The sequence below is a fragment of the Cricetulus griseus genome, chromosome 7, assembly GCF_003668045.3.
Source record: "Cricetulus griseus strain 17A/GY chromosome 7, alternate assembly CriGri-PICRH-1.0, whole genome shotgun sequence".
In the NCBI taxonomy this organism is placed as follows: Eukaryota; Metazoa; Chordata; class Mammalia; order Rodentia; family Cricetidae; genus Cricetulus; species Cricetulus griseus.
The window spans coordinates 128,943,578-128,967,582 of record NC_048600.1 but is presented as its reverse complement, the minus strand read 5'-3'; the positions used below and the strand labels follow the sequence as shown (position 1 = coordinate 128,967,582).

General features: G+C 45.2%; 1 protein-coding gene across 3 annotated transcripts in view; it reads left to right on the top strand.

Moving 5' to 3' along the window:
- The window catches only part of Rnf157 (ring finger protein 157), a 75,309-nt gene that overhangs the window by 31,384 nt on the left and 19,920 nt on the right, over positions 1-24,005 (top strand). For all 3 annotated transcript variants that reach the window (XM_027425591.2, XM_027425592.2, XM_027425594.2), the window contains exons 3-8: positions 17,997-18,085; positions 19,729-19,875; positions 20,194-20,311; positions 21,211-21,277; positions 21,533-21,576; positions 22,191-22,238. In XM_027425591.2, coding sequence (XP_027281392.2) covers positions 17,997-18,085; positions 19,729-19,875; positions 20,194-20,311; positions 21,211-21,277; positions 21,533-21,576; positions 22,191-22,238 — 513 coding nt within the window. The remainder of the gene's footprint in view (positions 1-17,996; positions 18,086-19,728; positions 19,876-20,193; positions 20,312-21,210; positions 21,278-21,532; positions 21,577-22,190; positions 22,239-24,005) is intronic.

Below are 24,005 nucleotides of genomic sequence, written 5' to 3'. Positions count from 1 at the left end.
AGCATTTTTATTTGATCTCAGGGACTGTAAATTTTGTTGTATAGATGGGGACACTGATATTCAGAGACATTTATAATGGCTTGTCTGGAGTGTCCCCTGTCAAGTCAGTGAGAGAACAGAGGCAAGGGTCTGATCATCTGGCTTCTGGCATCACACTTGGGTTATTAAATCATTTAGCATAAGAAATATGAAGTACCAGCCTGTGGTGGTGGCGCACACTTTTAGTCCCAGCACTCAGGAGGCAGAGGCAGGCAGATCTCTGTGAGTTCTCGGCCATCCTGGTCTACAGAGCGAGTTCCAGGACAGCCAGGGCTTCATAGAGAAACCCTGTTTCACAACAAAAACAAAAGTATCAAATAAATTCAATAATTATTGTTCCACAGGTCCAGTTCTGGCATACCCAGAACTGAAGAGGCAGACCTGGGCAGATTGCTACAAGTTCAAGACCAGCTTGGTCTTTGTAGTGTGTTGGAGGCCAGCCAGGCTGCATAGCAAGACAGTTTGTCACAAAAACAGACAAAACTACCTGGCAACCTTTTTTTTACTTCAGTTATTCTGTGCATGTTAATTGTGCACATGTGCCCTTCAGTCTGAAAGCAAATGTTCACAGTGTAGTGAGTCACGTTGGGACACATTCTGCATTCTTCTGAAGGTCTTGTCACTTACATAGTCATTCTTCCAGCGTGTATTTTCACATGTACTGACCCCATCATGCAGGTGACACCAAAGTGAGATCAAAGTGGGTTTTCCCCTGAGGTTTATAATGCCGTACAGAGCACTCGCATGCCCTTGAGCACCCCTCCCACCCCCCCACCCACACACTCTCTCTCTCTCTCTCACACACACACATACCCCCACACTTACACACTCACACACTCTCACACCCACACACACTTACACACTCTCTCACACAACCCTCTCTCTCTCTCTCTCTCTCTCTCTCTCTCTCTCTCACACACACACACACACACACACACACACAGCTGTGGTGCACAGGGGAAGGTGGGAAGTCCAGTGCAGACACTTGTGTGGTCCGAGTCTCTCTGACGAGGAAGCACTGTTGTGAGCAGAGGGCTGCTGTGGTATTCTGCAGACTGAAGCATCTTGGCTGTTGGAGTTTCCTCGAAATGTCTCTGAAGCACACTGAAACTGAGTACACTCTCACCCATTTCCTGTTGCCGCTGGTCCCTTACGGGAAACTGTACTTATTGGGGTTACATTTCAAAGAAAATTTTGGTTAATTTTTCTGCCTTTTTTTTTTTCTTTTTCCTTTTTGGCTGCCACTCAGGCCTTGAACTTGTGATCCCTCTGCCTCTACCTTCTGAATGCTGGGATTACATGTATGTACCACCACTTCCAGCAATTTTTCTATTTTTTTAAAGGTATAGTAAAATTTAATGAAACAGTTCTACTAAAGGCTATAAAGCTAAGGTTCTGGGCCAAAAAGCCTAGCAGGTAACATAAACAGCATCCCTAAGGGGCTTACTTATTTCCTTCTATAGCTCAGGCCTGCCAGTCCTTGAGCACATGAAATAGGAGCTCAGATTAGACAGAAATTAGTCATATACGTTTTTCTTAGGGTGCAGAACTAATACATGAATTATCTATATTAGCCATATGTTCCACTTACTATAAATTTTAAGTTAATTAATTTTAATTTGTTCTTGTGTATATGTGTTTGCCTGTATGAATCAGGGTGTACCACTTGTGCAAGAGCCTGTGGGAGCCTGAAGGGGGCACTAGACCCCCTGGCACTGAAGTTACAGACAGATGGAGCAAGAGCAGCTAGGACTCTGAACTGCCCAGCCAGCTCTCCACCCCCTAAAAAATATTTTTGTGAGACACACGGTGGTGGTGCACGCCTTTAATTCCAGCAGTTGGGAGGCAGAGGCAGATGGATATCTATGTGTTCAAGGGCAGCCTGGTCTCCAGAGCAAGTTTCAGCACAGCCAAGGCTGTGTTCTGGTGTTCTTTTCTTGGAAAAGAAGGGAGAGAGAGACAGGGAGAAAGAGAGGGAGAGGGAGAGGGAGAGAGACAGAGAGAGAGAGAGAGTTGTGAATTTTTTTGCTTCCCAGCAAAGCTGTTCACTGCAGGAAACAGTGCAGCGAGTGGAGTCAGCTGAGATGGGATTCTCATCGACATTAATTAGCAGACCTTTCCCACACTCCCGCTCACTTCCAATTAGGAAACTTAAGTCATTTTTTAAATATTTTTTTTGTTTTTGTTTTGTTTTTTGAGACAGGGTTTCTCTGTAGAGCTCTGGAGACCAGGCTGGCCTCGAACTCACAGAGATCCACCTGCCTCTGCCTCCCGAGTGCTGGGATTAAAGGCGTGCAACACCAACGCCCGGCCTTTAAATAATTTTTAAAATAAAATGTATTAATTTATTTTGTGTATGTGCACACACACGTGTGCATTATCCATGAAAGAAGACATTAGAGGATCACCTTTGGGGGTCCTCTCCTTCCGTGTGGATCCTGGAGATTGAACTCAGGTCACCAAGTTTGGCATCTGAGGACTTTACCCACTGAGCCTTCTCACTGCCCCGCCCTTTTCTTTTTTTGTTTGTTTTTGTTTTATGTTCCACAGAAATGGATGATTTATTGTATTAACATTTTCATTTTTAATTTATATATTTAAGCTAGAAACAGTCTTATTTTACATATCAATCCCAGTTCCCTCTCCCTCCCATCCTCCCATGCTCCCATCCCATCCCCTTTCTGCTCCCTAGGGAGGGTGAGGCCTTCCATGGGGAAATCATCAAAGTCTGTCATATCATTTGCAGCAGGGCCTAGGCACTCCTCCCTCTATGGGGAATGGGCTCCCAGTGTCCATTTGTACACTAGGGATAAACACTGTTCCACTGCCAGATGACCCATAGACGCTCCAGGTCTCCTAACTGACACCCACATTCAGGGGGCCTGGTTGGGTCCTATGCTGGTTTCCGAGCTGTCAGACTGGGGTCCATGAGCTCCCGCTAGTTCAGGTCAGCTGTTTCTGTGGGTTTCCCCCAGCCTGGTCTTGACCCCTTTGCTCATCACTCCTCCCTCTCTGCAACTGGATTCTCAGTGCTTAGCTGTGGGTGTCTGCTTCTGCTTCTGTCAGCTACTGGATGAAGGCTGTAGATGGCATATAAGGTAGATATTAATCTCATTATAGGGGAAGAGCATTTAGGATAGCCTCTTCACTGTTGCTTAGAATCTTAGTTAGGGTCATCCTTGTGGGTCTCTGAACATTTCCCTAGTGTCATATAGGCTATAATGGCTCCCTCTATTAAGGTTTCTCTTTTCTTGCTCTCCTCTCTTCTTCCCCCGACTTAATCTTCCTGTTCCCTCAAGTCTCCCTCTCCCTTCCCCTTCTCCCCTTCTCATTCTCCTAGCTCCCTAACCCCTCTTCCTATGCTCCCAATTTGCTCAGGCGATCTTGTCTTAGGGTCTTCCTTGTTTCCTAGCTTCTTTGGAGGTATGGATTGTAGACTGGAAATCCTTTGCTCTGTGTCTAATATCCATATATGAGTGAGTACATACCATTTTTGTCTTTTTGTGACTGGGTTACCTCACTCAGGATGGTTTCTTCTAGTTCCATCCTGTTTTTTTGTTTGTTTGTTTGTTTTTGTTTTTTGTTTTTTTGTTTTTGAGACAGGGTTTCTCAGTAGCTTTGGAGGCTGTCCTGAAGCTCACTCTGTAGACCAGGCTGGCCTTGAACTCACAGAGATCCGCCTGCCTCTGCCTCCTGAGTGCTGAGACTAAAGGCGTGAGACACCAACACCTGGCTCACTGGCCTCTCACTTTAATCCCATAAATTATCAGGTAACTTCTTACTGTATAATTTACTCCTAAGGACACCGAGGCTTGGTAGGGTGAAGCAACTTGTCTAAACACACATACACCTTCCATTGGTAGATCCTGTTTTTGTATGAACTGTTTCAAAGTCTGAGTTGCAGACTTCTAATTTAAATTTTTTAAGATGGAGTTTTCACTATGTAGACCAGGCTGGCCTTGAACTCACAAAGATCAGGCTGCCTCTGCCTCCTGAGTGCTGGGATTAAAGGTGTGTGCCACCACACCTGCGGGTTGCAGATTTTGAAAAATGCTGTGATGTGCTTCTTATTACCTCACTTCAAAAGTACAACATAGTATTCAGTATTCCTGACTTACTGCTTGTCAGTCTTGATCACTTGGTGTGGAGAGCTGCGCTTTGTCGGCCCAAAAGATGGCGCTGGCTTCTGCCTCCCACCATCCCGAGGGTGAGAGGTCTTTGTGCTGGACAATTTCTTATCTGGCTAAGGCTGGGCTTTAGGCCTGTTTCCGTGTATGTGGACCCTTCTGCTTTCGCCACATGGCAGTCTGGGGTGGGCTGCCAAGGGCCTTTTAAGCAGAGGGTTGGGTTTCCTTGGGGTCCCCAGAAGAAGATTGTACAAGGCTCCTAAAATAAACTGCAGGAAGAAGAGTTCCCGAGTTGTGTCTTTCTTGCTGGTCGAGATAGGCGCAGCAACTTGGTCCAGACAGTACAGGTTTATCTCCTATAAATCATCACCGTTCCCTATTTCATTAGAGGCCAGTTACTAAATCCTCTTGCTGAACTTTTGACTTCTGCTCAATTATGGAGCTGTGTGTTTTTTACAGATTATTACCTAGCATTAAAGAACCTTTGCAGGAATGGCCAGGATGAAAATTATAAACCTAAGCAATACCACTGATGTTGGGAAATAAGTGGTATGAATTACTAGGTTTTTTTTTTGAAAGATTTTATTTATTTATTAAGTATACAACATTCTGCTTCCATGTATATCTGCACACCAGAAGAGGGCACCAGATCTCATAACGGATGGTTGTGAGCCACCATGTGGTTGCTGGGAACTGAACTCAGGACCTCTGGAAGAGCAGTCGGTGCTCTTAACCACTGAGCCATCTCTCCAGCCCCGAATTACTAGTTTTTATTACATTATTTTATGTGTGTTTATGGTGTATTTGGTGAGATTGGTGGATGTACATGCTACAGCACTCACATGGCGGTCGGAGGTCAGCTTACAGGAGCTGGTGTTTTCTCCCCACTTGCGTGGTTACTTGGGACGGGACTCCAGTTGTCAGGCCTGACAACAAGGGCTTTCACACACAGCCATCATGCTGGCCCAAGAACCGCCTTTTAAAGAATTCCCTGCTGTACCTGTCTTCGCTTTATACCTTGCTTAAATTTGGAGCATGGCCTTTTGTCTGTTTGTCTGTTTGAGAGAAGGTCTCCTTAAGTAGACCAGGCTAGCCTCAAACTGTCGACTCTCCTGCTTCTGTCTCTGAAGTGCTAGGATCACAGGCATGGGCCACGAAGCCCAGCTAAAGCCCAGGACCCTAATGGCGTGCAAGGAGTAGGTGAAAAGAAGCAGAACCACGGAGAACGGTTTACTCAAAGGAGATTTAGTGGCATTGAAGGATGTGGCTCAAGCTGGGGTGGGGGTTCCTAAGGGTGACCTGGGAGCTGATGAATGCAGAGAGGTCAAGAGTGCTCAGTGAGGAAGACGATGGACCACAGGGGTGTGAGGATGCCCACATGTCCTCAACTTTATATATGTCCAGTCTGAATTTTGTCTCTGGCTTTGACAGTCTAGAACATACAATTGTAGCTACTAGATCACACTGTACATGACTTAAACCATCTTAGACTTTTATAAAAGCCAAAGAAAATAATCCAGCTGGTTGATTAAAGCCCCTTGCTCTTGGGGGCTGCCTGAAGGGCAGTCAGGGTTCTCAGAAGGCTCGGGGGTTGCAGAACAAGTGAAGCCATCGACACCTTGTTAAATTAGCTTCAGAGTAGATTTTCATCAGCCGCCACACATATTCATCCTAATGACTTGGAAAGGCATGCTAGGAGACATAACACTGTGACTTTTTTTATTTTATCCATTCTTTCTCCTTAGTAGGGTATCTTCATTTCAGGATCAGCTACAGAAAAGACAATCTCATAGTTAATGATTTAGTAATGGCTTTCTTCCAATGGCTGCATCCCCAGACACACAGGCCAGCCATAGTAGCTGGGACTCTGCACATAATTGGCTTTCAGAATTAACTGTTTCCGAAATTTATGGTACTTCTCTTGTCTGCAGCCAGAGATGAAACTTACATCCTAGGAACTTCAGGTTATTTTGTTAAGAATTTAAGGATATCTTTGTGTATGTGTGTGTGTTCGTGTGTGCCCACAGGTGTGTTTATACATAGTATTTTAGAACCCTATCTTATCTGGCCCTGGTATTTCCCTCTCTGAGCAGATGCTTCATGTACAGTGTCTGGCATTCAGAATCGCCTCTCTGAAAGTAGATTTTTGTTTGTGAGCTGTGTGAGTCAGGAAGCGTGTGTGGAAGGGTGGCCTGTCAGAAAGAAGTGGTTCTGACTATTCATTAGTCAATATTTACCAGTCACTGGAAGGAAGAGATGACTGTGCCTGCTTTCCCAGTTTTATCTCCACCTAAAATTAGCTGGTCTTAGTCGAGAAGCCTTTGTAACTAAGAGCAGCCCTCCTCTGCATGGCAGGCCTTTAGAATCATAGTACAGCTGGGTGGTGTTTTCCTGTCTGCCTAGAAGGGAACTGTCTTCTTTTAGGGACCTGGAGGCAATGTTTTCTTTGTCATCTGAATGGTTCACATAGCTTCACTTAGTGGAGTGGAGTCAGTGTGGGGCTGAGGCAAACCCTAAGAAGAAAGAGAAGTCCCACCTGGAAGCAGGGTGTGCAAGACTTTGTTTGCCATGTTCTGAGACAGGCTCTTTGCACGTTTGTGTTACCTGGTGTGTTAACAGAGAATTGCTTAATTGGATGATTGCTTCATGAAACACTTTGGAAAAGGTCAGCATTAAGTGTAATAATGTCATATAGCTGTGACATTGGTCCTGTGTGCTTACTGCCAGGAAATCCTGCAGAGTAGCAAGTAGACAGAGTCTTTTGGGGGGTGAATTTCTTTGGTAGCTAAATCCAAACACAACATTTTTTGTGTTCAAAGGCCACCTTGATAGTTTTGAGTGAAATGGAAGTTTTTGCATCTTGTTGGTTTTGTGACTACATCTTTCTAAGCTGCTGTTAAGACTGGTGGAAAAGCTTGGCTGTGGTGGTGTCCACCTTTAATCCCAGTACTTGGGAGGCACAGACAGGTGGATCTTTTTGAGTCTGAGGTCAGCCTGGTCTACAGATCGAGTTCCAGGACAGGCTCCAAAGCTAAACCCTACAGATCGAGTTCCAGGACAGGCTCCAAAGCTAAACCCTGTCTGGGGAGCGGGGAATAAATAAATAAATAAATAAATAAATAAATAAATAAATAAATAAATAAATAAATAAAAGACTGGCTGAAAAGTAAGTGAAAAGGGGGTTATTGCAGTTGATACAGAACATGTTATTCTGGTCTGCAGCAGGCATGATAGTCTGTCTCAGGGGGATGGCTGGTTAAATAGGCAAATCCATATTCACATTGCAGTTTTCAAGTGGGGACTAAACTGTTCTCCACTGAAGCCAATGGAAAAAAATTGTAAAGCATCACCAGTCTCAAAACAAGTGGCTGAGAAGCTTTGGGGGCATCCACAGCTCAGAGATTAGAAGTAGAGGAAAAGCGGGTATTAAATAAAAATGGAGTATTCCTTTTAAGAATTATTTAATGAACTCATTAAGGAATATCACACTGCAAGGGGCAGAGCACAGGAGCAAACATTACTGCTGTCATTCCTCCCACCCCCAATAGATCTGATGTAGCCCAGGTCTTAAGCTCTTACAGTGTAGCCTTAGACACCTGACCCTCCTGCCTGCACCTCCCAGGTGCTGGGATTACGGGGCATACTCCACGCGGGGCTGTAGTATATTGGTATTGTCTGTTTGCTTGCTTGTTTCTGAGACTGTCTGTAGCTCTGACTGTCCTGGAACCAGCTAGCATTGAATTCACAGAGGTTCACCTGCCTCTACCTCCCAGTTTCTTTATTAAAGGAATGTGCATTCAGGTGATGTTGTTTACCACTACAGAACTCCTTAAACTTTTCTTATGTTCAAAATTTTGCTTATACCAATTTTGGAGGGAGAATGCAATGACAAATTTGAGTAAGAAGGATATTAGTGGGCTAAGTGGTGAAATTTGAAGAGCTGTAGATAAGTCAATGGCTTTCTGCACTTAATGACTTCTACTTACATAAGATGTTAACATTAGGGGGCTGGAGAGTCTGCTCTTCTAGAGGACCAGGGTTCAAGTCCCAGCATCACTCGTAACTCCAGTTCCAGGGGATCTGATGCCTTTCTGTGGGTATCAGGCACACATGTGATAACACATACATACAGGAGGCAAAACACCCAAAAAACACATTTAAAAAAAACCCTCTTTGAGCCTCTGCAGGCCCCAGGTATACATAGGGTACAAATACTTGGAGAAAAAACACCTATAAAGAAATAATGAGGGCTGGAGGGATGGCTCAAAGGTTAAGAGCACCTGCTGCTCTTCCAGAGGTCCTGAGTTCAATTCCCAGCAACCACATGGTGGCTCACAAACATCTGTAATGAGAGCTGGTGCCCTCTTCTGGTGTGCAGATATACATGGAAGCAGAATGTTGTATACATAATAAATAAATAAAAATCTTAAAAAAAAAAAAAAGAAAAATAATGAGCCTGGCGGGTGGTGGCCCATGCCTTTAATCCCAGCACTCGGGAGGCAAGAGGATCTCTGTGAGTTCAAGGTCTGCAGAGTGAGTTTCAGGACAGGCTCCAAAGCTACCCCGAAACCCTGTCTCAAAAAACAAAAAAGGAAATAATGAAATAATTTTAAAATATGAAAAAATGCAAAAGCGCATATGTAAAGTGGCCTTGGTTGTGCATTGATGTCCCTCACAGCACTTAGGGGGCTGAAGCAGGAGGTTCATGAGTTTTGGGCTGTCTGGGCTTAAACACGAGGGGTTTGTGTGTGTGTGTGTGTGTGTGTGTGTGTGTGTGTGTGTGTGTGTGTGTGTGTGTGGTGATATGCTTAGGAGAGGATGTGGACAGCTCCTCTGTATATGTCTGTTTTTCAACAACAGAAACATCTTTTTCTAATAAACATTCCTTGCTTTTTTTTTTTTAGGTGAGGGAGCATTTACTCTAAAAAAAGAACCTCACATAAATGTATCTTAGCCCACACCAAAACATAGTGAAACACAGAACATCAGGGTTTGTCCCTGCAGTGTGGTCTCCGACCTTTGTGCTGTAAACTCAGTTGGTATGACTATCACAATGTAATCCTTGCCCCCATCTCAGAGCAGCTACAGCAGAACCCTGACGGGACTGAAATGACCCCATGTGACCCCCAGCCCTCTAGAGCTTCAGAATTGTGGGATCGGTTCAGTGGGAAAGCACAGCGCAGAGCGGGTGCACTGTGTCCGTGGCTACACACACATAAGCAAGCTCCATGCTTTCTCACCGCCTCCTCTGACTCCTGTATTTGTGGAGTTTTTTCTTTCTTCCTTTTGCTGTTTGTGTATTTTCTAGACAGGGTTTCTCTGTGTAGCCCTGGCTGTCCTGGAACTAGCTCTGTAGACCAGGCTGACCTCAGTCTCAGAGATCCACCTGCCTCTGCACCACCAATGCCTGGCCTTTCTTTATTCTTGTAGACACTAGAGAGTGAACTGAAATTATTTTTTTTTAAGATTTATTTTTTATGTTTACAGTTTTCTCCCTGCATATATTCCTGCAGGCCACCAGATCTCACTGTAGATGGGAATTGAACTCAGGACCTCTGGAAGAGCAGTCAGGGCTCTTAACCTCTGAGCCATCTCTCCAGCCCCTGAACTGAAATTCTTTAAGTTTTAACTGGAATATAAACTTGTTCAACCATTTTTTTTAGATTTTATTATTTATTTATTATTATGTGTATGGGTATTTTGTCTGCATGTATGTGCACCATGGATAAGAGCGTGTTGGACTCCCTGGGACTGGACACCATGGGTGCTGGGAATTGAACCCAGGTCACCTTCTTAACTGCTGAACCAACTCTCCAACTCTCTAGTGCCCCCTCCTTTTAGTGATGTTGAGCTATTCACAGGGGGGCCAAAAATATGAATTATTTCTATTACGTGGGGAAAGGCCAGAACATTCTGATCAATGAAGTCAGAAAAACAAATCTGCACACTTAAGTTTTTCTGAGTACCTACGGGGGACAGTCCACAGCTCACACTGTTCATGCTCTGTTCGAGCACGCGTGTGCGCACACAAGAGAGAGAGAGAGAGAGAGAGAGAGAGAGAGAGAGAGAGAGAGAGAGAAGAGAGAGAGCAGACCAGCCTCCAAGAGCACAGAAAGTCATGAACTGCTTGAAAAAACCCTCTACTAGGGCTGGAACTTGTTGGCCACCTCAACGCTGCCTGCCACTCCAGCTCCTGGGTGTTAATAATTTAAGAAAAGAGCTTCCCTGGAGAGAAAGACATCGTGCAACTGGGTTCAAGCAGAGGGTTTTTGTTGTTGTTGTTGTTTTGTTTTGTTTAATTTAGGGAAAGGAACCATAAAAATTGGAAAGGGAAGTGGGGAGACCGGCTTCCAGAGACAGGAACAGCAAGAGAGAGAAAGGAAAGAGGGGGAAAGAGGCGAGGGGGGGATAGGAGGTGGGCGGGTCTCTTTTTAAAAGGGAAGGTAGTGAATGTGCACAGGTGGTGCTCTTAATTGCTGCAGCTGAGGGTGAATCCTGTCAGAACCCCAAGGACAGCCGGTACAGACGCCTGGACACCAACACTGGGGACATGAAACTTTATTCTGGCTCCTGCACTTACACACAAACAAAACTTTAAAAAAACTTTTTATTGAAGTGAATTATTTATTTTTATGAATGAATTATCTTGTTTTTGAGCCCACCTTGGCCTCAGAATTCCTGTGTAACTGAGGTTGACTTTGAGTTCTGGTCTTCCTACCTCTACCTCCGGAATGGTGGGATTAGAAGCCGATGCCACTGTACCCAGCCAGTTCTGTTCTTATCTAACTAGGTGGCCATATTTTCTATGACAAAAAAAATGAATTTTTCACTTGGCTTCAAGTAAGGTTAACAAGATATTCCCGGGCGTTGGTGGCGCACGCCTTTAATCCCTGCACTGGGGAGGCAGAGGCAGGTGGATCTCTGTGGGTTCGTGGCCAGCCTGTTTTACAGAATGAGTTCCAGGACATCTAGGGCTGTTACACAGAGAAACCATGTCTCAGAAAAAAACCCAGCAGCAATATATTTGAAATCAGCATAATAAAAAAGAAGATTCGGAGTGTGTGATTATTAAATTTATACGAAAGCACACCTGTTCAGATAAGGGCCTAGAATAGCAGTTCCATCTTTGGGCACCAGGTGGCACTTTGCTGATGCAAGAAGCATGTACAAGGAAGGCCAAAGAGAAACTTGCTCTACAGACAAAGGCAGTGGGGCCTTGATTGGCAGGCCCCTGGCTCCACTAAATGAGGTGTCTGGTCAATTATGCTCCTGAACTAGGTTCACAATGCTTGGAATTTCAGTCATTCTTAGATTGGGTTTGCTTTACTTACCACACTATTCTGTGCCAAGCTCAGTGCTCAAATGTGTCGAAATGGTGAACAAATGGGCAAATGCCCTTTGAAGACAGCCTAGGGGTTGCCAGGAGGTAGTGGCACACACCTTTAATCCCATGCGTCAGGATGCAGAGGCAGGCAGATCTCTGAATTCGAGATCCAGGACAGCCAGGGGTACACAGAGAAACCATTTCAAAAAATAATGCTAATATAATAATAATAATGCTAATATAATAATAATAATAATAATAAAAGCACCTTGGTGGAGAATGACCATACTTTAGATATACCTGCCAGTAACAAACACATCTTTGTGCGTTTGGGGCTAGCTGCTAGCAGTGTCTCCAGCACCACCACGCCCAAAGTGTACATCGCTGTCTTCTGGAGTTCCCATTAGAGCTTATAGACAGAGCAGCTTGGCATGCTGCACTCTAAGCAAGCTGTTCTCAGCAGTGACCTCACACATCCTTGTTAATGTGTACAAGGAGGGAGCCATTACGTGAGCTTCTTCCTGTACCTGCTGCTGTCCAAGCGCAGGGTTTGGTCTGCAGTGTTTGGACTAGCTCCTAGAACCTGCATGGGAATTGGTGCTGTTTGAAGTGATTTGATTTTCCCCACATGCTCCTTGGTTCCAATCATGGTTCTACTTACTGCTCCTTAGCTCTGGGACCTCCTGAGTCTCAGACTTTTTCTGGTAGCAGGGACTGCATCCAAGCTTGAACATGCTAGACAAGTACTCTCCCACTGAGCCACACACCTAGCCTGGTCTGTTTCTTTATCTGCCGACTGAGGGAGTTAATATGGACATTCTGCATTTGTTCAGCCAACCACCAGATTTTGAGCTTCTCTTCTGTGTTGGTCTCTTCTTTGGGAGCGCACAGGCTGGTGAGAGAGGAGACATGGCTTGTCTTAGGAATAGAAAAAAAGAGTATACTGACCTAGGGACGGATGGTGGCTATCGTTAAACAACATACATGCAAATATAATTAATGCCACTGGACTGTGAGCATGGAAATAGTTAAAATGTAAATTTCATGTTATGTAGTTATATATATTTTACCATAATTTCTTTTGTTTGTTTTGTTTTGTTTTTTGAGACAGGGTTTCTCTGGGTAGACTTGGAATTTCTCTGGTAGCTGTGCTGTAATTTGATCTGTAGACCAGGCTGGCTTCTAGCTCATGGAGATTCACCTGCCTCTACTTCCCGAGTGCTGGGATCAAAACAAGGAAGACCAAGTGCTAAGGACTGGGCCTGGTGGTGCATGCTTGTAATCCCAGTGATGGGAGCTGGAAACAGGCAGATCCCCAGTGCTCACTGGCCAGCCAGATGAGCCAAATCAATGACCTCCAGGCCAGTGAGAGTCCCTGTGGATGGCTCCTGAGGAGTACCAGCTGAGGTTGTTCCTTGGCCTGTACTGCACGCACACACACTTATGCACAAACACCAACACACATACCTGCACCGCCACAGGTGACCATGTACATGCACACACAAGTAGCTGAAGTGAGGAGTAGAATGAGGAGACACTCGGTTAGACGTTTACCTACAGTCTCCTTTTGGTTATGTGAAAATTACCCACATTCGACCTCCTAGGAGGATTTGGGTTTTTACCAATGTTTTCTGGTTAAAAAGTTAGATTGAGGGTACCTGAGCCTTTCTTTATCCTGTAATTAGGAACCCTTCATAAGCCCATTAAGATTTTACTACAGGGCAGGAGAGATGGCTCAGCAGTTAAGAGCATTGACTGCTCTTCCTAGAGGACCGGAGTTCAATTCCCAGCAACCACATGGTGGATCACAACCACCTTGAATAAGATCTGGTACCCTCTGCTGGCATGTATGCAGAAGACTGTATACATAATAAATAAATAAAATCTTTTTTTAAAAAAAGATTTTACTACATAAGGCGGGCAGTGTTAGTGCATGCCTTTCATTGCAGCACTCAGGAGGCAGAGGCTCTGTGAGTTCAAGGTCAGCTTAGTCTACATTGTTATTATTGTTTTCTTACTCTTTGACTCTTTGGTCAGCCTACCACCCAGCTCCCAGATAAATCACATACGGAAGCTTATTCATTTTTTTTTTTCGGTTTTTCGAGACAGTGTTTCTCTGTGTAGCTTTGGAGGCTGTCCTGGCACTCGCTCTAGAGATCAGGCTGGCCTCGAACTCACAGAGATCCACTGCCTCTGCCTCGAGAGTGCTGGGATTAAAGGCATGCGCGACCAATGCCCGGCGAAGCTTATTCTTTCTTGTAAATACGGGTCCTTAGGTTGGTTTGTTTTTATCCAGCTTTTCTTTATTTATCCCATCTATCTTTTGCCTTTGGGCTTTTGCCTTTCTCTCGTTCTGAGATCTTCTTACTCTGTGGCTTGCCATGTAGCTGGGTGGCTGCCCCTGGAGTCCACCTCTCCTCCTTTTCTCCTTGCTCCTTGCTCCTAGATCTTCCTTCTTCCCAGATTTCTCCTTCCTTTTATTCTCTCGGCCTGCCAGCCCCACCTATCCTTTCTCCTGCCAAGCTATTGGCCATTCAGCTCTTTATTAGGCCAATCAGGTGTTTTAGACAGGCAAAGTAACACAGCTTCACAGAGTTAAACAAATGTAAAATAAAAGAAAGCAACACATCTTTGCATTATTAAACAAATGTTCCACAGCATGAACAAATGCAGCATGCCTTAAATAACATTCCATAGCATACGTAGCAAGTTCCGGGACAGACAGGACTACCTAGAGAGACACCAGTCCAATAAATAAATAGATAAAGGTCCTTGAGGCTGTTTATATCAGGGCTCTGGGTTCCTCCAAAAGAGTTAAAAAGGGCCTAGTACTGAACAAATGAAGTGATTCACTTTTCTACTCCAGAAAAAAATGTTAATCCCTGAGTCATTTATTTTGGCTTTAGAATAGACTTAGCGGTTTTTTTTGTTGTTGTTGTTGTTGTTGTTTTTTTTTGTCAGATTTTCCTGCCTAATGACTTTCTGCTTAAGCTTCTTTAAAATTGTTTTAAATTCCTTTAGGTATGGCAGCCTAGGAAGTCGGGGTGAAGACATGGGCGGCAGATGGAAGCTGGACCAGAATTTCTGTTTCCCTGTATTAAATCTGCCTGTTAAGCTGCTCACAGAGCAATTTGGCAAAATGGCTTTTAAAGTCTTAAAAAATGCTTACTCTTTGATCCAATAATTCCACTCCTAGGAATTTGTCCCAAAGAAATAATCAAACAAGCATGCCGAACACAGGGACAAGGGCATCTACAACACACATCAGCAAAGAAGGAGAACCCACTGGTTAAATAAAGCATGCAGCTATCCCTGGGTGGTACCAATGTCTGCCATGCGCTTATAAATGGAAAGGAGACCATCTATTCATAAATACTGTGAAACAGTAAAGAAGGGGGCAGGAATAAGTTCTGGAAAAAAACATTGTCTATTAACTTTGATATTGTGAGTGATAAAATTATGACTGATCTTGTGCATTTTGTTTTTAAACTTTTCTGCTTGATCATATAATGCTTTGTCATTAAAAAGCAGCCACATGCCCCACAACCATTACATAAGATGCAATGAGATTTAAAACAGTAATCAAAGTAAGTGCTAGGTCTGGTGGCATATGCCTTTAGTTATGCACTCAGGAGGCAGAAGCAGGCGGATCTCTGAGTTCCAGGCCAGTCTGGTCTACAGATCAAGTTCCAGGACTGCCAGGGCTACACAGAGAAACCCTGTCTCAAAAATTAAATTAAAATAAGTAAAAGGTTGCCAACTAGGCATTGTGGTGCATGTCTTTAATCTAAGCTATACAGGAAGCTGGGGCAAGAGAATCAGGGTGTTCAAGGACAGCCTGAGCTACAAAGCCAAAAGAACAAAACACTGTCTCAAGACAAAAACACCTCCAAAATAAAGTTCTTGTATGTAATGCCTACAAAGTGGGCAGTCTAGTGCAAATAGTTTAGATAGATGACTTTGGAGGGTTTTTTCAGGGTGGTGGTAAAATTGATCCCCAGCTTATACATGTGTATGGCATATATTGACCATGCTCGTCCCATTGCTCTCTCTCAGCCCCATTTCCCTGCCCACTGAACCCCTTCTTCCCAACAACCTTTCCCTGTGGCCCCATCCCTGCTCCACCCCATCCTGCCCCGTACCCCTCTTCCCCTTTGTCTGTCCTCTTTCCCTGATCACTGAGTTTGGAGTTGACTGCATCAACATGGATGGATATTATTACTGCAGCGTGGACAGCGAACAAGGGCTGTATCACTGAAGAAAATTACTACTCTCCTTCTCTTCTCTTCTCTCTTCCCCTCCCCTCCCCTCCCCTTCTCTCCCTTCCCCCTTCTCTTCCCTTCTCTTTTCTTCTCTCCCTTTCTCTTCCCTTCCCTTCTCTTCTCTCCCCTTCTCTTTTCTTTCTCCTCCCTCCTTCCCTCCCTTCCTTCCTGTATAGTTTTTCTTGTTGTAGTCCTAACTGTAATGGAGCTCAGTGTATAGACCAGGCTGGCCTTGAACTCACTGAGATCCATCTGCCTCTGCCTCCAAAGTGCTGGGATTAAAGGCATGCGCCACCACTCCTGGCCCCCTTTTTCTTTTTGAGCCAAAGGCCTGACATTTGCCTTGTACCTTAAGATAATCTCCAGCTTCTTATTCTTTTGCCTCTGCCTCCCCTATGCAGGTATCATAGGCATGCTCTTCCACATCCAACTGAAAGTTTTAAAACTGTGCTGCTTTTTGATCTAGTAGTTCTACTTTTAGACATTCTTAAGTTTCTTTTCTTTTTCTTTTTTTTGTGGGGGGAGGGAAGAGAAGGGCAGGGTCTCACTATGTTGCTTTGGCTGTCCTGAAACTCACTGTATAAGACCAGCCTGGCCTCAAACTCAGAGAGATAGGTCTGCCTCTGCCTCTGAGCGCACAACTACCTGGCTGAATGTGTTTTCTTAAGTGTCATCTTCAAATATGTGAATTACCAGCAATCACACAGACAGCATTGAAAGTCAGATTACTTAATTTTGTATTGTTTTCCCAGTAAAATAACCACATTCAGTCAAGGTCTGAAGGCATGATTAGACCATAACATGATGTCCTGTTTTTTTTTTTTTTTTTTTAAGATTTTAATTATTTATTATGTATACAGTTATCTGCATGCATGCTTGCACACCAGAAGAGGGCACCAGATCTCATTACAGATGGTTGTGAGCCACCATGTGGTTGCTGGGAATTGAACTCAGGACCTCTGGAAGAGCAGTCAGTGCTCTTAACCTCTGAGCCATCTCTCCAGCCCGATGTCCTGTTTTTTTATACCAGCACTGTGGAGGTACAGTTTTCGAGCTAGGAGACCCACGATGCACTGCAAAGCTACTGAGGCCAATAGGCTTCCTGTGAACCATTATCACAGCCTAACAACAGTTCCATCAGAGACCGTCAGTGCACATGATGGGAGAGTCCTATAAGATGATGCCATCTAGCCTACTCCTAGTCTGTAGTGTGTGTAAGTATGCTCTGTGATGTCCCAGAGGTGACAGAAGTGCCCTGCACTCTCTTAGAGCACATTACATCATGAAACATTGAGAGATCCTTGAATTGTATTAGAGCCTAAAGAACAAGAGTCCTGAGAACATTTTGTCATCCCCAGTGGAAGTTTTCTGTTTCCCCGTTATCAAATCTCAGAACTCTGAATCCGGAGGTCCCGACGGGGAAACAGAAAGTGTGAAGTGATAGAGCCAGCAGTCAGCCTCCACCAACACCCCCACCCCATGCCTCTAGGTTCGAGTTAACCTCTGCTTCATGTGATCCTCTGAGGGGGCTTTGTTCTTCGGTGTTGGCAAGCCTCTGCCCTGTACACTTGATGGGGTTCTCTTTTATTCTCAGTCCCTAAATTCTTAGGGTACTGTGTGTCCTCCTTGAAGAAAAAGGGCTTGCAGGTCCTCCCTGTCATCTGAGGTCAAATGGAAAAGATTTTTGTGGTTAACTTGGCCACAGTAAGTCCTTTGGTATTTAGAATTTCGATAGGAGTTGGCTTTTTAAAAAGATTTTATTTATTTATTATGTATACAATACATGCTTCCATGTTGTGTATATCTGCACACCAGAAGAGGGCACCAGATCTCATAACGGATGTTTGTGAGCCACCATGTGGTTGCTGGGAATTGAACTCAGGTCCTCTGGAAGAGCAGTCAGTGCTCTTAACCTCTGAGCCATCTCTCCAGCCCCCCGGATTTTTTTTTTTTAATTACTTCTCCAAGAGTTGAACACTAACCCAAATAAGCTTCATATATAGGGGGGAAAACAAATAAATCTTGCTGTTTTGTACCCATATTGAATTCTGGTTTTCCCACTAGCAATGACCTGGGACAAGCTGGCTTACTATGTTACAGACCGTCTACTGACTGTCTCATCACATAGGAGTTCAGCTCCTTGCCTTTCTTAGGGCTGTTTTCCATTTACCCAGGAGTCCTGTTCCAGTTGGGGCTAGTTATGGTCTTTATAACGGCCTGCTTCTCCCACTTTGTTTCTGACAGTTTCCTTATGCTGCCCCACCTCCCCAAGAACCTGTGAAGACTCTGAGAAGCCTGATCAACATCCGGAAGGACACGCTGAGACTTGTCAAGTAAGTTCCTGAGGGCTCAGGCCAGGTCCCAGGTGCCCTTCTGCTTGCAGGGCAACAGATACTCTGTGTGAGTCAAAGAGCAGCTTCTGCTAAGCCCACAGACTCCTGCCTGGGTCTAAAGGATGCTGGCCGCCAGGTGCTGCTGGGGCCGGGGCCCTAAGATGAGGCCTTGTCATGCTTGTGTTATTTGAAATGTGGGCACTGTTCTGTACAGAAAAAACTTTCACCTGCCCCGGCATTTTAAGTATTATCTCTGTTCTGAGGGTCTCAAACAAAGGAATAAAAGAACCATCATTAAAGGAAAAAGTGAAGTTTTCAGATACCCTAACAAGCTATGCAGTAATGAGATGTTTGAATTAGGAGACCAGTGTTTGAGGCCAGCCTGGGCTTTACTGCAGGACACTGTGGGGTGGGGGGCAGTGTGGCCGTGACAAACTAAGTGGACCAGCTATGATCTGGATGTATCCAGGAGTGCAGATAGCTATCAGAGAGTTTGGATGGACATTCAGGATGAGTGTGTGAAAACCCTCCAGGGTGTTGAGCAGGAAAAGAAAGCCGACCACAGCTTACTCTGTGTCGAGCTGTAAATTGTGTTTATGCAATCACAGCAGCGTAGATTGTAGGTGCTGTGCTAATAGGGCTGTGATTTCCCTACAGTATGGGGGTGGCAGAGCTCTTCCATGGGGCAGAATGAGGAAGGAGACAAAGCATGACCATAATAGAAAGTCAGTAGACGGTGCCTAAGACTGGCAAATAAAGACTCCACAACTGGACGTGCTCCTTAGGAATGAGGGCAATGCCACATGCATGTCCAGAAGAACTTGCAGTGTAGAGGAGGGAAAGAAGCAGGACTGCTTGCTGATTTCTAACAAGCTTTGTGGGAACTCAGGCATGATTAATAACCTTGATTAAAGTAAAATGTAACAAAGTTCTGGCACAAGCACTCTGACAGGCCATTTATTCACCATGGGCTGTAGGAGTTAGTAAATAATCTAAATGTCCCAAACAGACAACACTGTGAGAGTCATAGTAAAGACATGTTAATGACATACAACCATGTATGTAATGTTGTTTTGGGGAGTTAAAGCAAAGTAAGGGTGGTTTGTTTGTTTTGTCTTTTGAGACAGGTTTTCTCTGTGTTAACAGCTCTGGCTGGCCTGGAACTCACTCTGTAGACCAGGCTGGCCTCAAACTCACAGAGATCTACCTGCCTCTGCCTCCCAGGTGCTGGGATTAAAGACCTGTGCCATCACCACCCAGCATATTCTTTTTTATTTATTTTGGTGTTTTACTTGCATGGATGTCTGTGTAAGAGTGCCAGATCCCCTGGAACTGAAGATACTGACAGTTATGAGCTGCCATATGGGTCCTGGGAATTGAACCTGGGCCCGCTAGAAGGGCAGCCACTGAGCCATCTCTCCAGTTCAAAGAGTTCCATGTTGGGCAGTGGTGACATAGGCCTTTAATGCCAGCACTATGGAGTCAGAGGCAGGCCAATCTCATGCCAGCCTAGTCTACAGAGCAAGTTCCATGAGAAATGCTATCTCAAAAAATAAAATCAAAAAGCAAAATAACAACAACAAAATCCTGATCCACTGACCCCAAAGAGGGGATTGTGATCGTGGGGTATTATGATTTCTCAGATGTGCTGAGGAAGTGAAGAGCCATGGAGAAGAGGCGGGCAAAGCTAAGGTCCACTACAATGTCGAGTTCACCTTTGACACAGATGCCCGGGTGGCCATCACCATCTACTATCAGGCCACTGAGGAATTCCAAAATGGTATTGCCAGGTAAGATAGCACAGCAAGTAAGCTACTTGCCTCCTAGCCTTCGTGGCAAGAAAAACATTCTTTCTCCACAATTGGGCAGGGTCTGGGCCTTGAATTTAGTTTTCTTTTCCAATCCTTACTCTCTATTTTAGCTTCCTTCTGTGGATGTATGGATTAAATATATGAGCTTGGTAGCAGTACCAGGCTAGAGCAAAAAGAAAAAGGTCTTTCTTTCCTGAGTTAGCACTGCTGGAAATGGAGAACAGGCCTGAGACAGAGGGAATTGTCTGGCTGTTTGGCTGAATTCTAACTTTAGCTCTGCTTCACACTGATCCACAGCTACATTCCAAAAGACAACAGCCTGCAGTCGGAGACCGTGCACTACAAGCGAGGGGTGTGCCAGCAGTTCTGCCTGCCCTCCCATACTGTGGACCCCTCAGAATGGGCAGAAGAGGAGGTAAGCTAGGACCCATTCCAGCAGCAGGGACTCTGTCCAGAGGCTGGGATGCTCTGCTCTACTATTAAGCCTGGTGGCTCCCTCATACCCTTCAAAGGTCTGCTTAGTTCACAGTAAGAATATACCTATCCAGGGCTGGAGAGATGGCTCAGAGGTTAAAAGCACTGGCTGCTCTTCCAGAGATTCCTAGTTCAATTCCCAGCAGCCACATGGTGGCTCACAGCCATCTGTGATGAGCTTTAATGGCATATATGCAAGTAGAACACTGTACATATAAATAAGTCTTTTAAAAAGATATTCCTATCCTTGTTCAGTTTTCTGCCCCAGATTAGCCTGTTAGCTGAGGGCATTGTGAGAAAGCCATGTTCCAAGAAAAAGGAGCTGCATCTGAACGTGGGTGACAGGAGGCTGGGAGTCTATGGGGCCTCTGACAGTGGAGCTGGTGTTTGTCCCCAGTGCACAAATGGCCCTTTCCTATGGAGGGCGACTGTTTCAGCCCCGCCTAGGCCCTCCCCCAAATGATGTGATGGACTTTGATGATTTACCCATGGAAGGCCTCATTATTCTTGGGGAGTAGGTGGGGGGTTCGGTGGGGAGCATGGGAGGATGGGAAAGAGAGGGAAGGGGGGATTGATATGTAAAATAAGATTGTTTCTAAATAAATTTTTTAAAAAATAAAAGGAAAAGGAGCTACAGGAAGGTTAGGGGCCTTTAACTCAATGAGGTTCTGTTTTGTTTTCTAAGGAAATAGATGGCTGCCAATTAAACAAACGTGGGTAGCTGCAGGTCTGCTGGGTGGGGTGCAGAGATGAGGGTGGTGCTCCTGAGCAGCCGCCCTCCCCCATCGACCGACGAGCATCCAAACATGATTCCTTCTGTCTGCCTTATCTTTCCTGCAGCTTGGCTTTGATCTGGACCGGGAGGTTTACCCTCTGGTGGTACATGCTGTGGTGGATGAAGGAGATGGTAGGAGGGCTTCTGTCTTCTTTGCTGTGTCCACACACCTCTGTGGGCCTCGGTTAGACCCATCCGCACTCTTTCCTCTCCTTCCCTATTCTGCTGTGAGGGGTGGGGTTTACAGTGGTTTTTATAACCTGCCCTTGCTGGTGGCGCCCAGCACCATTGGTCTACTCACCTGTGGGTTCTGTGGAAACAAATGTGTGGGATAGGGCAAGCGGTGCGATGTTTGGCCCTCTTCAAACATGTGCCTCTTTCTTTCAGAGTATTTTGGCCACTGCCATGTACTTCTGGGCACGTTTGAGAAGGTAAGTAACTTCATGATGTGCGCTGGAAGAGTGTCACATTGGGGCTGTGACACTCTTGGGAGGTTTTAGCCGTGACACCCCCACTGCCGTGATCTTCAGTGTCCTTTCCATCAAATGAGTGGGCTTAGCTGATCCCTGCTCCACTCTTGCCAGATCCCAAGTCTGTAGTTCCTCTCTGTGAATGCCCAGTGTCTTAGTTTGGGTTGTTACTGCTGTGAAGAGACACCATGAACAAGGCAGCCCTTATAAGGAAGACATTTAATTGGGGTGACTCACTTATAGCTCAGAGGCTCAGTCCATCAGCACCGTGATGGGGAGCATGGCGGCGTGCAGGCAGATGTGGAGTGGGAGCTGCGAGTCCTCCATCTGGCAGCAGCAGGACGTCAGCTGAGACTCTGGCGGGTATCCTGAGCGTAGGAAACCTCAAAGCCCGAACCCACAGGTTCACTTCTTCCAACAAAGCCACACCCCCTCATAGTGCCACTCCCTATAAGATTATGGGGGCCAAATACAGCCAAATCACCACCCCCAAGTACATATAATAAGACAGGAACAACAGAATGTACGTGCCCTCTGCCCTCCCTCCTGGTTGTGACATCATGCTTTTATTCCAGCACACAGACGGGACCTTCTGTGTTAAGCCCCTCAAGCAGAAGCAAGTGGTAAGTATTTGAAGGCCAGAAACTCTTAGCACTCACCCTCTCCTTTTCCTTTTTTCATGTTTTTTTTTTAACTTTTAAAACTACATACTCTTGTTTACTTCCCCTCTTTTTTCTCTGTCTGTCTCTGTCTTTCTTTCTTTCCTTCTTTCTATCAAAGATTTTGGAAGAGGAGCACCTTTGTTAGGAACTACTTGGGTGGCCTGAAAGAAACACTGACTTTTAGTGCCTTTATTGTTTTGGAATTATTGGTGCCTCCCAGGGCACAGTTATCTTGAGAAGTGAAAGAATAAGATTTGTCTCCTGACATTAGGGACAAGGAGAATTCTTTTTACTTAAAATGCCATGATGAGAAGCATCTCAAACAAAAGGAGAGGATTGGCTCTGATTCAGAGCTAATTAGAATCCTTGGCATAATTTATCTTAGTGTTCCTTTTCTAAAATTCAGCTTACTGGACATCTGCCCTCTTCAGGAACGGTCAGCAAGGTTTCCACATGTCTGTTGGAAGGCCCAGCCCCTACCATGTGCCAACATTTTGTACTTTTGCAACGGCAGGAAGAAATGTGGAAGTTAGGGACACGTGTGGCCAGTGGCATTGGCAGAGAGGGTAGGAGATGGCTTGTAGTAGCTTGTGCCTATAATGTCAGCACCAAGGAGGCAGAGGCTAGAGGACTACCTGGAGTTCTAGGCCACCCTCAGCTACAGTGAGTTCTAGGCCAACCTGAGCTATATAAGACCCTGTCTCAAAAAAAGGGGGAGGGGAAAGGATGATTTGAAAAAAACAGGCGATCAAGCTAGGTGTGCTGGCACACACCTTTAACCCCAGCACATGGGAAGCAGAGGCAGGAGGATCTGTGTGAGTTTGAGGCCAGCTGAGTCTACATAGAGAGCTCCAGAATAGCCAAGACTACAGAGAGGCAGACCCTCAAAGGACAAGTGGGGAATCGTGTGGTGGGGGTAGCAGGAGAGGGGTGAGAGGCAGGCTTGGCCTTTGTTGATATACAAAGAAGGCCTCTCTACGGAAGGATGATAGATGTCTAAAACCCTAAAGTATTCATTCCTTTAAGTACTGGCCCCTCTTGATGGAATTAGTAATAATTCCTTAGTATGAATCAGTTGATTTGTGTCCTTTCGATATGATTGCTATGTTAAAACAAGTTTCAAGAGAGGCAGAAAAAGCCAGACACCCTGAGTGCCTGGTACCACCTGTGTAGGATGGCCCAGCCTCGGCGAGTTGCCTCATGGTAAAGGCTACAGCTTCTGCAGAAAAGTTTTATATATTTTCCTGTTTCTGGGTTTGTAGGCAACAGACTGTCAACATCGAGAATTTGGTAGGAGATTAGAGCTAGGCTAGGTCTGTGGGAGCAGAGGTGAGGCAGAAGGGAGGAGTGAACTTTCAAAGAGAAGGGGAAAGCCACCTTTGGCACTAGCAAGACCCAGGGTCATGGGTGGGATTGGGCATAGATAATTAAGGTTTTAAGATGGCTCAGCAGGGGGCTGGAGAGATGGCTCAGAGGTTAAGAGCACTGGCTGCTCTTCCAGAGGACCTGAGTTCAATCCCAGCAACCACATGGTGGCTCACAGCCATCTGTTAAGAGATCTGGTGCCCTCTTCTGGTGTGCAGATAGACATGGAAGCAGAATGTTGTATACATAGTAAATAAAATCTTAAAAAAAAAAAAGATGGCTCAGTAGGTGAAGGTTCTTGCTATAGACATCTGATGATCTGAGTTTGATTCCTGAACCTATGGGGGAAGAGAGAGAAGCAAT